Source organism: Esox lucius, chromosome 15, assembly GCF_011004845.1.
Source record: "Esox lucius isolate fEsoLuc1 chromosome 15, fEsoLuc1.pri, whole genome shotgun sequence".
In the NCBI taxonomy this organism is placed as follows: Eukaryota; Metazoa; Chordata; class Actinopteri; order Esociformes; family Esocidae; genus Esox; species Esox lucius.
Genome location: NC_047583.1, coordinates 3,311,737 through 3,324,634, shown reverse-complemented (window position 1 = coordinate 3,324,634; position 12,898 = coordinate 3,311,737). Strand labels below are relative to the sequence as shown.

At 44.9% G+C, this 12,898-nt stretch overlaps 1 protein-coding gene across 6 annotated transcripts in view; it reads left to right on the top strand.

The window, feature by feature from the left end:
• Positions 1 to 12,898, top strand: part of rps6ka1 (ribosomal protein S6 kinase a, polypeptide 1) — a 63,204-nt gene that overhangs the window by 42,184 nt on the left and 8,122 nt on the right. For 5 of the 6 annotated variants that reach the window (XM_034297488.1, XM_034297486.1, XM_034297485.1 and 2 more), the window contains 12 exons: positions 6,157 to 6,273; positions 6,433 to 6,514; positions 7,359 to 7,439; positions 7,693 to 7,772; positions 7,925 to 8,031; positions 9,620 to 9,657; positions 10,804 to 10,946; positions 11,132 to 11,202; positions 11,370 to 11,458; positions 12,160 to 12,224; positions 12,431 to 12,533; positions 12,733 to 12,863. In XM_034297488.1, coding sequence (XP_034153379.1) covers positions 6,157 to 6,273; positions 6,433 to 6,514; positions 7,359 to 7,439; positions 7,693 to 7,772; positions 7,925 to 8,031; positions 9,620 to 9,657; positions 10,804 to 10,946; positions 11,132 to 11,202; positions 11,370 to 11,458; positions 12,160 to 12,224; positions 12,431 to 12,533; positions 12,733 to 12,863 — 1,107 coding nt within the window. Of the gene's footprint in view, positions 1 to 3,491; positions 4,000 to 6,156; positions 6,274 to 6,432; positions 6,515 to 7,358; positions 7,440 to 7,692; positions 7,773 to 7,924; positions 8,032 to 9,619; positions 9,658 to 10,803; positions 10,947 to 11,131; positions 11,203 to 11,369; positions 11,459 to 12,159; positions 12,225 to 12,430; positions 12,534 to 12,732; positions 12,864 to 12,898 lie in introns of those variants that run through there. The other variant, XM_034297483.1, reaches the window with a different exon arrangement.

The window sequence follows — 12,898 nt, the reverse complement described above, 5'->3', positions numbered from 1 at the left end:
GGTCCCCTCAGAGACTGGGTGTTTGTAGCTATGTGAAGGTGCCCTCAGAGACGGGGTGTTTGTAACTATGTGAAGGTCCCCTCAGAGACTGGGTGTTTGTAGCTATGTGAAGGTCCCCTCAGAGACGGGGTGTTTGTAACTATGTGAAGGTCCCCTCAGAGACTGGGTATTTGTATCAATGTGAAGGTCCCCTCAGAGACTGGGTGTTTGTAGCTATGTGAAGGTCCCCTCAGAGCCTGGGTGTTTGTATCAATGTGAAGGTCCCCTCAGAGACTGGGTGTTTGTAGCTATGTGAAGGTCCCCTCAGAGACTGGGTGTTTGTATCAATGTGAAGGTCCCCTCAGAGACTGGGTGTTTGTAGCTATGTGAAGGTCCCCTCAGAGACTGGGTGTTTGTAGCTATGTGAAGGTCCCCTCAGAGACTGGGTGTTTGTAGCTATGTGAAGGTCCCCTCAGAGACTGGGTGTTTGTATCAATGTGAAGGTCCCCTCAGAGACTGGGTGTTTGTAGCTATGTGAAGGTCCCCTCTTAGACTGGGTGTTTGTAGCTATGTGAAGGTCCCCTCAGAGACTGGGTGTTTGTAGCTATGTGAAGGTCCCCTCTTAGACTGGGTGTTTGTAGCTATGTGAAGGTCCCCTCAGAGACTGGGTGTTTGTAGCTATGTGAAGGTCCCCTCAGAGACTGGGTGTTTGTAGCTATGTGAAGGTCCCCTCAGAGACTGGGTGTTTGTATCAATGTGAAGGTCCCCTCAGAGACTGGGTGTTTGTAGCTATGTGAAGGTCCCCTCTTAGACTGGGTGTTTGTAGCTATGTGAAGGTCCCCTCTTAGACTGGGTGTTTGTAGCTATGTGAAGGTCCCCTCAGAGACTGGGTGTTTGTAGCTATGTGAAGGTCCCCTCAGAGACTGGGTGTTTGTAGCTATGTGAAGGTCCCCTCAGAGACTGGGTGTTTGTAGCTATGTGAAGGTCCCCTCAGAGACTGGGTGTTTGTATCAATGTGAAGGTCCCCTCAGAGACTGGGTGTTTGTATCAATGTGAAGGTCCCCTCAGAGACTGGGTGTTTGTGGCTATGTGAAGGTCCCCTCAGAGACTGGGTGTTTGTAGCTATGTGAAGGTCCCCTCAGAGACTGGGTGTTTGTAGCTATGTGAAGGTCCCCTCAGAGACTGGGTGTTTGTAGCTATGTGAAGGTCCCCTCAGAGACTGGGTGTTTGTATCAATGTGAAGGTCCCCTCAGAGACTGGGTGTTTGTGGCTATGTGAAGGTCCCCTCAGAGCCTGGGTGTTTGTAGCTATGTGAAGGTCCCCTCTTAGACTGCTGTTTGTAGCAATGTGAAGCTCCCCTCAGAGACTGCTGTTTGTAGCAATGTGAAGGTCCCCTCAGACACTGGGTGTTTGTAGCTATGTGAAGGTCCCCTCAGAGACTGGGTGTTTGTAGCTATGTGAAGGTCCCCTCAGAGTCTGGATGTTTGTGATGTGAAAGGTTGCACTCTATCTAAATTCAAGTTTATATATATATTTTCTTTACTGAAGTGGAAACATTTTAGTTTACATTGACAATGCAAGTGAAAAACAACAAATCCATATTAAGTGAAACTCTACAATACTAAGAATGTAATGTCACTATACATTTTTCTTTCTCTCTGTTACCCCTCTCCCCTCTTGGTCTCTCTTAATCCTCTCTGTCTCTTATCCCTCTTTCTGTCCCTCTGTCTACAACAAAAAAAAATCATCAAAATGTCCACCAGTTTTAAAAGCATAAAGGCATTTTGAATGTTTTTAACATGTTACATTATGTTCAGTTTGTTGAAATGTGCAAATAGTTACAGGTTACAGGAATGACAAAGGAAAATAGGGATTCATATTGTCTGTGTGTGGGGTTTGTGTGAGTTTGTGTCTGGTTTATGTGGCCTAGAAGAGTGAATGTCTCTTAGTGAGTGAGTGCCTGTCTGACTGACCCCTTGTAAATAGGGTAGTGGTTAGAGACGCAGACTACGAAACAACAGGTCACGTGTTCGACTCCCATCACAGTCTACACACATTATGCCTAAGGATTTGTTCAGGACAGACAAAAGCTTCACTAGCTACAACCTTCAGTAGCCACGTAATAGGAATACAAAAATAAAACAGTTCTGGTGGATATTAGGATTTGTTCAGTGTAGACAAACACTTTACTGACTATATCATTCTCTCGTCTTTTCACTTGACGAAAAAGTCAGTTATCGTCACCTATATTGATAGATATTGTATCAATGTCATTCACGAATGGCTAATTTGCTGTTAGAACGGCCATTGGCAAAAGAGGATTTGTTCAGGATAGACAAACTTTGCTGGCTACAACCTTCGGTAGCTACGTTACAGGAAGCCTAAAATTAAAACGGTTTACTGTTATTTTGTGGCTAGTTCTGGTGGATTTTTTTATGTATTAGGATTTGTTCAGGATAGGCAAGAACTTCGCTAACTACACAATTCTCTCGTCTTTTCACTTGACGAATAAGTCAGTTATCGTCACCTATGTTGATAGATTCTGTATCAATGTCATTTACAAATGGCTGATTAGCTGTTAAAACGTGGCAAAACCCATACAGGTCATTGATGCTGTTTGTGGTGGAGGTAAATATAATAAGGAACATTACTCAGTTTAACACAATGCTTAATGGTGTCTAATGAAATATTCAGATTTGGCGGGATGTTAATGCGTAAAAAGAATTATATCATGTCAAGAGGCTATACCGACACCCGGCAAATGTGTAGCTCTCTGGCGAAAAGGTTAAAGACACAGCCTCACGTCGGCGACCTGGGTCGAATCCTGGGAGGGCAACAAAGATCATCTCTTTTTATTGTGGGCCGGCTGAACTAGGCTTGCCTGGTTTCTGGTGTGTGTTGTTTGTGTGTGTTGTTTGTGCTACACTGGCTGCCCTTATCCCATGGCAACAGGTCACGCATCTAGCCACTGCCATTGCAGTATTTTGGGAAATGGGAGTTTATTCATGTTTGAAATTTTGAAATTTGAAATTATTTGCGGGTGTCTCCGATCTGGGGGAAATGTCTCTATTTTCGTTATAGATTCGGCAGGAATCTACGATGTGCACGTCCCTTTCCTCCTCCACCATTTTTCGGGCAACGTGAGTCTTTAGCGAGACAATGTCTGAACATAGACTACCACCTTATTTTTGGGTCAATCACAGTGGTCATGTTTTCTGCCACTGTGTCCTCAGTATGTCCAAAAAAATAATAATATTTTGTCAAATAGTTGTCTTTTTGTTCCTCGTGTTTTGGTTGGGTCTGTTTAGCGCTATGAGGGCTCATTGTCTCTGTTATGCTGTTGACAGTGAGAAAAGTAACCCTATGCTTGCCTTTTGGCTGTAGCTGAAAGGAAGTGGGAAAAGAGATGCATGATGGGACAGGAGGGGCTGTCAACTCCAGCAGGAAGGAGGAGTTGTCTCAAGTGTGACATCAACTTCAAAAAAGGAAGGCTTTCTCTCTCTGCCTCTCTGTGTTTGTGTCTCTCTCTGACTCTTTGTTTGTCTCTCTCTCTGATAGTGTGGGTTCTGCAGGCTCTTTCTTCCTGCCACCTCCTTGCACGCTCTCTGTTTCACTTCAGCAGCAGTCAGAATATTTCAGTGCTCGCGAAAGACAGGACCACATCGGGCTGACAGAGTAAGCTAACAGACCGAGGGATAGAAAGACAGTTTGTTTGTGACTCAAACCCAGTCTGACCCTGCACCTGGGTCACTACCAGGCAGCCCTGAAATGCCCCACCCTGTCTGGAGCTAGGGGGGACTGGGATGAGGTCTGGGATGACCGGGTGACGTTGAGATGGACAGGAGGGAGTTTATGTTGATTCGCTGGCTGGCCCACTACCTCAAGAAGCGTCAGACCAAGGGTTTGGCCAGCAGCAGTGCGTCCCCGACCCCTGACCCCGCAGGCCTCCACACCTCCACAGAGAAGGGCAATAAGACGGACACCTCACGTGCCGACCATCACAACAGGATCCACTGGACGGTAATGTGGTCATCATGCTGGGGTGAATCCTGATTCTCGCATCAGATGTTCTCTTACATGGTCATGCTTTGGTTCAGGGCATCAGATGTTCTCTTACATGGTCATGCTTTGGTTCAGGGCATCAGATGGCTTTGAGGTCACAGTGTCTGACCATTGACTGAGAAATCATGGATTTCTTGACAATCTGATGTGCCTTGCTCAAGGACTTTACCTTAACTGCTCTCGGGTTTTTGCTATAAATAGGAATGTCTTCTGAGTCAGCTAACCTGGGAATATATGTTTTAAGGAAGTATACTTTGAAGGCTAACAGAGATCAAGATCTGGGTTTGCTGTTGCAGTCACAGGAGATGTGCGTTGAGTGGTAGTTAGGAGGTTTTGCTGTAGCTTCCTGTTGTCAGACTGAACAATATGGGCCAGAAGTGGTTTTTTATGTACCTGTACACTGTAAGAGCATGGCCGTGACTTGAAGGCCTGTTATGCTGTCATTGTGATACACTGGAGATGGTTTATGACAGCTTATTTGGTTTATAACAGTCTGTGACTCAACAGGTTGGTAGCCTCCCCGTTGACTGTAGCTGTTTCATCATTATCTAGATCCTGTGACGCTCCCCTGAGGCCCCTGTAAATGCCTGAGTAGAGTTATGCCAAGCATGTTATGGCCCTGTGGATCTCAAACACAGAAATACTGGTAATATTGCACAGTTTAACAATCTGTCTGGGGCTCTGAGTCTCTCCAGGTTACGAACGTGAACATGTTCTACTGGGGATTATAGATGGCTGGAGTTGGGAAACACTGTTTTGGGTGTAGTCGTTTGTTTTAAGATGTGTGTTTGGGATTGGTGGAGAAATGTATTTTTGGTGAAGTGTTGTGGTCAGAAGTGTGCTTACTTACACAAGAAGTATCACTCTGGTTCCTTGGCTGGGTTCCTTCACATTGTCGCTAGCCTGCGCTGGCCTCGCGTCCGAACAAGGTCTCAGAAGCATGGACATTTCCAACTGGGACCGTTCCTAGCATCCCTCTTCCTCATAGTATTTGAACTCTGCATAACCAGGGTCTAAGCGTCCTGGAGTTGGGGGGCGAGTCACAGCAAACATGCTAATAAAGCATGAAGACAGCGTGTACAAGATATGTATGCACACATTCTTTTTTTCAGTATTGTAAATAGTTTTAACAGCAGTGTAATTCAGATAGTGATCATATTCTAGGATGTATGCCTAGGCTGTAAAGGAGACTGCTACAACACTGGTGTGAAAGCTAAAACCTGTAGTTTCATTTAAATGTTTTGTTTTATTTATTTGTATTCCATTTGTTATTTTTGAAAATATATTGTAGAATTTTGACAATATTGATATATTATCTTACTGCAAGTGGGCTGAACCGGCACACAAACTCCTGTGTTTTTCTTTAATAGCTTGTTCTCCATCTTTTTTTGAAATACAGAGCCTATTTTATTTCCTGGAATGATGAAACTCTATTGCTTTCACTTATCTCTGCAGCAGACATGATTAGCACAGTGTTTGGAAAATTGAATTTCTATTAAATCGTGACTATCGCCATAGATATGGCATCGGTATCTGTGACTTATAATGATATTGTAGTCATGAGTTCCAGGTCAATTCACAGCCCTGGTAAAAATAGTTATGCAAAGCTGTGGTTTCCATTCTTGGTATCACTGACAGTAAATGGCGATATCATCCTCACTTTTGGCAGAAACAAAAAATGTCCGGGGGGTTGTGAGTTTCCCGTACTACATTCTTTTTTGGGCCCATTTTTTTTGTCTCCGTTCTCTTTTAGTCAGTCTGGGTCCATATGTTTTCCCTCAGCGTTTTTCCTCAGACTGAGTACGTGCTTTTTAAAACCGGCCAGAAGACACATGCCTGTATCAGTCGCCCAACCCTTCCCTTTAATCAAATTATAATGTACATTATTACATTATAACTGTATCAGTATTATCACATTATCATTTTAGTTGAATGTGTTATCATTATAGTTGAATGTATATATTCTATATGTATCTTCTGTTTAATTTTTATCTCATAGTTGAAATATGTTTAAAGCTAAACCGCATGCATGTCATAGCTCCACACTAAAACAAACACTACCCTTGATGGCTCCAACTTCTGCTCCAACTTATGTTCTTCCCATCACACCCCCAGGAGGATGACATCATTAAGGAGATCAACATTACGCACGTGGTCAAGGAGGGCTCAGAGAAGGCTGATGCACGGCAGTTTGAGCTACTTAAAGTGCTGGGCCAGGGATCCTTTGGCAAGGTAAGAGTCACACCTCATTGCAGAGCATTTTGCTATTAAAAACGCAGCCCCTTGACTGACGCGTCTCTGACTTGACTTGCATGGGATTGGCAGCTGTTTGTTCCAGTACTTCGGTTTTGATGATTTTGAGGGTTGGACGTTGTCTCGTGTCGCCTGCAGGTGTTTTTGGTGCGGAAGGTGACACCGCCTGACAACAACGAGTTGTACGCCATGAAAGTCCTGAGAAAAGCCACTCTCAAAGGTACGTACTCTGAGACACACCCACATGCATGTGCACGCAAACAAACACAGTGGAGGCAAGAGGAATTGAAACCGTCTACCATGGGAATCTATTGTACAGTTACACACTTGTGGGGTTGCAAACATGTTGTGTAGTTGGAGATGCCACATCAAGGACACCCAGCTCTTTCTCACAGCAACACCAGTGGTTACAGTTCTACAACCGCAAAAAAAGCAGCAAGCAATTTTCATGTTTTTTTTTAAACATTTGCTTAAAAGCTTTTACAATCATGCCACACCCCATTTTGTTTGTCCTAGTTTAACCTTTTAGCCCCAGTGTGCTTTTGTTTTCTTTTGGTAGTGTGAAGAAAAACATCGTTTTTTTGTTTCGGTTAGTGTGTTTGTGTTCTTCCGGTTTCTGAAGCTTGAGGAGACCACCGCTAAAAGCTACGTTGTTATGACCGCTGTGTTACTATGTGTTAAATCGCTCAACATTAGTGTGATAAACATGACCCTCCATGTTAGGGTCTTATCAATGTCTTTGTTCATAAGTGGTGAAGGGTATTGGTAATGTTTTGCCTTGTACACATTGGTAGTTTTGTGTTTTTTTTGTTGGTTTTTGGCTGTGTCGTATTCACACGTTGGCTGTGTGGTATTCACACGTTGGCTGTGTCGTATTCACACGTTGGCTGTGTCGTATTCACACGTTGGCTGTGTCGTATTCACACGTTGGCTGTGTCGTATTCACACGTCCGTGGTGGGATTTTGGCCTTGGTTCCAGTCCCGTCTGTGTTAATTGTTTCCAAGCTAGCGGTGTGATGGTTTTGCTCTAACTGTCTGACGGTGTACCCCCCCCCACCCTGTAGTGAGAGACCGTGTGAGGACAAAAATGGAGAGAGACATCCTGGCAGACGTCAACCACCCCTTTGTAGTCAAACTCCATTATGGTGAGTGGGTACCAGGCGCTCAGATGGTGGACCGTCTGGTAGAAAACCACCAGGTCTCTGGAAAGTCAGTGGCTATCAAGATTTCACGCTCACTGTTAATATGATAAATATGAATATGATAAATCCCTTTTAAGGTGATTACCTTTTATCATAACACTTTAAGGTGATTTTAGCTTTGCCATCATTCATCATGTTTCTTTTACGCTACTCTTGGCCAGTCTGCTAACCTTGTGTGAACTGTGTGTGTCGACAGCTTTCCAGACTGAGGGCAAGCTCTACCTCATCCTGGACTTCCTCCGAGGAGGAGACCTCTTCACCAGGCTGTCAAAAGAGGTCTCTTTCTGGTCCTGCGTGCACCCCAACACCTTTGACAAGACTGACGCGAGCGTGCTGTGAAATCCGTAATTGCATTTAGATAGTCAGGAGTCTGTCGTAGGATTTTCATGTTTTTTTCTCAAGCTCTAGCCTGTGTCTGTCGTGTCCAGGTGATGTTCACAGAGGAGGACGTGAAGTTCTACCTGGCAGAGTTGGCCCTGGGTCTCGATCATCTCCATGGCCTCGGCATCATCTATAGGGACCTCAAACCTGAGAAGTAGGTGGAGTGCAGTGTGGGGGTCGGTAGGTCCTCAGGCATTTTACCAGTGTGGTCCCAGCAGGGTCCCGTGGGTTTTAAGCGCCAGCTAACTTAGAAGAACCTGCATGAAGTTGCATGTTAGGGTTTGGTGACGTCATCATCTAAATTTAAATGTCAAATGTTTTTAAATGTCAAATGTTTTTAAATGTCAAATGTTTTTAAATGTTGCGGCAGCTCAAAAACAAAACTTTGAACGACACAAACGGAGCACAAACAAGACTATTTTCGGGCATGTTGGGGGGACTGAGTGACCTCAGAATGACCTATATTATGGCACAAATGGAGCACAAACAACTAGACCGATACTGCCAATGTTTTGCGTTGGGTGGGGGGCCAACCTCATGCAGGTGTTAGAAGACCACTCCCTGAGAAGTGCAATGTGCAAAGAGTTTTTAAGCCACAAAATAATCATACCCCTCCTCTCCTCCCAGTTGTGTGCACCACCCTGTGGAGTTTGGTTGGCAGTTGAGCAGTTGATGGGGAGTAATTGAACATTGCTACGATTCTGTATCTACACTATCAAAGTTCATAAACTCCTTAAAGTAATAACTGGACTGTCTCTTTGCACGCAACTCTCTCTCAGGGGCGCAGGGTGGAGTTAACACAAGGGCCATTTCATCTGGTTACGTTGCTCTCCTGCCAATAAGGGGATCTAATTGACATTTTTGAAATAACAATTAACTATGTGAAAAACAAATCATCGAAAACACAGCGTTGGTGTACCCATGTCAACTTTGGTACACATCATATACAAATTTAACTCTACTAACATACCCATAGATGGCTAGTTGGCTTGTGTAATCTATGGGTATGTTAGAAAAGGTGGACTTTAAAACTCTCCTTTTCTGAATTGAAACAGAAACTTGCTGTTTTCGACCGGTGTTAAGCTGTGTTTGAAGCTGCCTATCATGCAAGCTGTTGACTTTCAGACACTTGTCTTCTGATTCTCTTGTGGCTTTGGGTCTGCCAGACCTCAGTTTCCCCCAGTTTCCAGGTGCCTGTTGGTGTTCTTACTGGCCTTTGCTTTCTTTGCAATTTCTCTAAAGGAAAACCTGCACCTTTTACGGGTCATAATGGTTTGATGGTCTTCCTTTATTTTTTTATATGTCTTGCCATTATGATAGCAATATAGTACTTCTTGCAGTACAATACTCTCCAAATAATGCCGAAGTAGGAACAGTCTGCTCCAACCCTGCTGTTATACAGACAGAGGGTTTCAGTTGGGACACCTGAAGAAGCTGTTAGCATCATCTTTCAAGACTTTATCTACTTCTGGCAGTTTACCGCTTACCTTTGTAACATTTCAGTTTATTCACTGCACTTGAACTGCTTCAGTTTGAAAAAAAACTTGGAAAATCGGGGTGTTTTAAAACTTTTGACCGGTAGTGTACTTCGAGATTTATGAACTTAGAGAAATTGTAGACATTTGTTGTCATTCCCTGCTAAAGCTTGCATGTTTAAAGATTTGTAAACTTGTCATAAGCACAAAGGATTTTATTCTAGTAGTACACTAAACATTGACACCTCTTCTCTCTTTCTGTTTTAGCGTTCTGCTGGATGAAGAGGGTCATATCAAACTAACAGGTAGGAGACACAGACACACACTTCTCGTTCTCCTCTTCCTCATTAGTCAGTCCTCCATAGCCTTATCTGTACCGGGTGTGTAGCTGCCCAGTATCCGGACCTACAAGTTATTTATTGTTCTGCTTTCTCCTGAATGTTATCAACTCTGTAATCACTCCCTCTATCTCCTGGGAATATTCGCGCACACACAATCGGTTGCACGCCCACGCATGCAAACACAGCTATCATGGATGACCTTGGAAATATGTCAGTGTGATGCATACATTTGAGTGACTGGGCCTTGAGTTGCCATGGTGAATCGCCATGGCACAAGGAGGCTGCATCCCCCTTACCCAACCATGTGACTCGGCAAGGCCATTTGACCTTCCGAGACACAAAACACTTTCGGGCCCACAGGCCATTGAGTAAAGTGAGAGGATTTGGATTAATAAACAACTTGAATTGCTGATCAGAAGAAAAAAAACATGACATGAAAACATACTTTTTTTGCAATCACCAGCGCTAATGAGTACGACCTAAATAAATGTAGTGACTCATTTGTGTGCGGAGCAACTCGTGTTTTTTAGTCTTTCATGCAAGCGCTTGCCATGGCGAGTGATGTCAAACTCCACATCAATCAATCAATCAAATGTATTTATAAACCCCTTTTTACATCAGCAGAAGTCACAAAGTGCTTTTACAAAACACCTGGCCTTAAACCTTAAGGAGCAAACCCCTAGTGTTGAATTTCCGAATTTCCAAACATTACTTCTCGGAGCACTCAAAAAGCGTTCAGGTGTATCCTCCCAGTCTGAGATCTGAACTTTCCCACCTCCCAGTTGCTCATGTATGCATCTTCCAAAACAGGTTTCATTCAGCTATCACTATATCACTCCGCGATCGATCGATCGATAACTAGCTAGCTTGCTTACTGAAATTGTCATTCTGTGCAAACTACTATGTGACTTAAGTTTGGTTTAAGGTGCACTTAACACACAAACTTACGAACAAACAAACCGACTGCTGACTGCAAGATTTTGACAGTAGCACGGACACAAAGGCCTTGGTGGCCGTAGGGCGTACAATGATTTTCGGGGCGTCACGACCAGAGTGAGGGGCAACGGCGGCTTCCCTGACGGTAACTGACCTGTGATGTCATCCTCTCAGATTTTGGCCTGTGCAAAGAGGCTGTTGACCACGAGAAGAAGGCCTACTCCTTCTGCGGGACGGTGGAGTACATGGCCCCTGAGGTGGTGAACCGGCAGGGCCACATCCACAGCGCCGACTGGTGGTCGTTTGGGGTACTGATGGTGAGCCAGCATCCTTATTTCGGTTGCTCTTGCAGCGGAAAACTTATTATTATTTAATTTTTTTATCAGACCAGTTCAGGTTGTTCCTACCCGTTTGAGGGCGTTCTCCTCCATTTGGTGCCCCCAGAATATTAGTTACCAAAGGCGTGGTTTTTGAAAGATGCTTGTCTGTGTTTGTTTGACAGTTCGAGATGCTGACAGGATCACTGCCATTCCAAGGAAAGGACCGCAAAGACACCATGAATCTCATCCTGAAGTAGGCAGACCCTCTTACTGTCACAGGACACCGTTACTCTTCTATTCATTTAGCCTGCTTAACCCAGACAGACCGCTGCGTTCAGGGAAACAGTGCTGATTAATGGTCATGATTAGTCATGCTATTGATAATTAGCCTGTTCAACTCAACAATGTCTCCCCCTGCAGGGCCAGGCTGGGAATGCCTCAGTTCCTCACTTCTGAGGCCCAGTCGCTCCTCAGAGCGCTATTCAAGAGGAACCCATCCAACAGACTGGGTGGGTACCCCCAGAGACGGCTAACTCTCGCCAAAATATGTCCCACCAATTAGACCCTTGGGTGATCCATGTCTACAGTACATGTCTATAATGGCTGGTTAACAGGGAATGTAGCCCCGATGGTGGAGTGTTGTTGGTAATTCATGATGTAATTTTACCCACCTGGAACATTTTGGATCTGTTATTTTGGCTGACACTTACAAATTAAATGGTTTTTCAATTTAAACTAGTTCCTAGGAAATATCACTGTAGATGCAATTTTGCTTTTCTTCCTTATAAAACTAGTGTATGTTCCATTTGGCCATGTGTCGGTTCTGGTTATGTAAACCCACCTCACCAGTGGACTGACCGTGTGTTTGGGTTCAGGTTAATGTGTCGGTTCTGGTTATGTAAACCCACCTTACCAGTGGACTGACCGTGTGTTTGGGTTCAGGTTAATGTGTCGGTTCTGGTTATGTAAACCCACCTCACCAGTGGACTGACCGTGTGTTTGGGTTCAGGTTAATGTGTCGGTTCTGGTTATGTAAACCCACCTCACCAGTGGACTGACCGTGTGTTTGGGTTCAGGTTAATGTGTCGGTTCTGGCCATGTAAACCCACCTCACCAGTGGACTGACCGTGTGTTTGGGTTCAGGTTAATGTGTCGGTTCTGGTTATGTAAACCCACCTCACCAGTGGACTTACCGTGTGTTTGGGTTCAGGTTCGGGACCGGATGGTGCAGAGGAGATCAAACGGCACCCCTTCTTCTCCACCATCGACTGGAATGTGAGTCATCCTGTCAGGACGTCCGTCTCTTTCCATATGACTCCCTAATGAATTGACCCTAACCCTGACCAATGTGCTTGTAGTGCAGCAGTAAACCCTGGTATAGTAGCTGTACGCTGCTGGTGATGTTGCTGAGGGAAATGTGTGTCATTCTCAGGTGACCATGGTTTTAACCCTTTCTAAAACAATTTTTCCCCCTCTTTCAGAAACTGTATCGACGAGAAATCCCTCCCCCATTCAAGCCGGCGGTGGCTAGGCCCGACGACACCTTCTACTTTGACTCAGAATTCACGTCCCGCACACCCAAAGGTGAGACGCCCAAGTTAAGAGCCAGTTGCTCTAGTCTAGTCTGACCCTAACCTGAACTCTTAACCTTACCCAAACCACGACCGTAGCAAGCTGTTATTGTCAACAGATGGTAATGCTGCCTCTACACACTGATCTGTAAACAATGTAACTGAATATAAACCGTAAACAATATTTGTGTTCACCTGTGCCCCCCCCACAGATTCCCCAGGCGTTCCACCCAGTGCCGGAGCCCACCAGCTCTTCCGAGGCTTCAGCTTTGTCGCCCCGGCAATGCTGGCGGAGGAGGGGTCAGCAGAACCGGTCAAGCCTTCACCTCACCCAGTCGTCCAGGTCAGTGGTCTGTCACAGATGGGACACGCCCACCA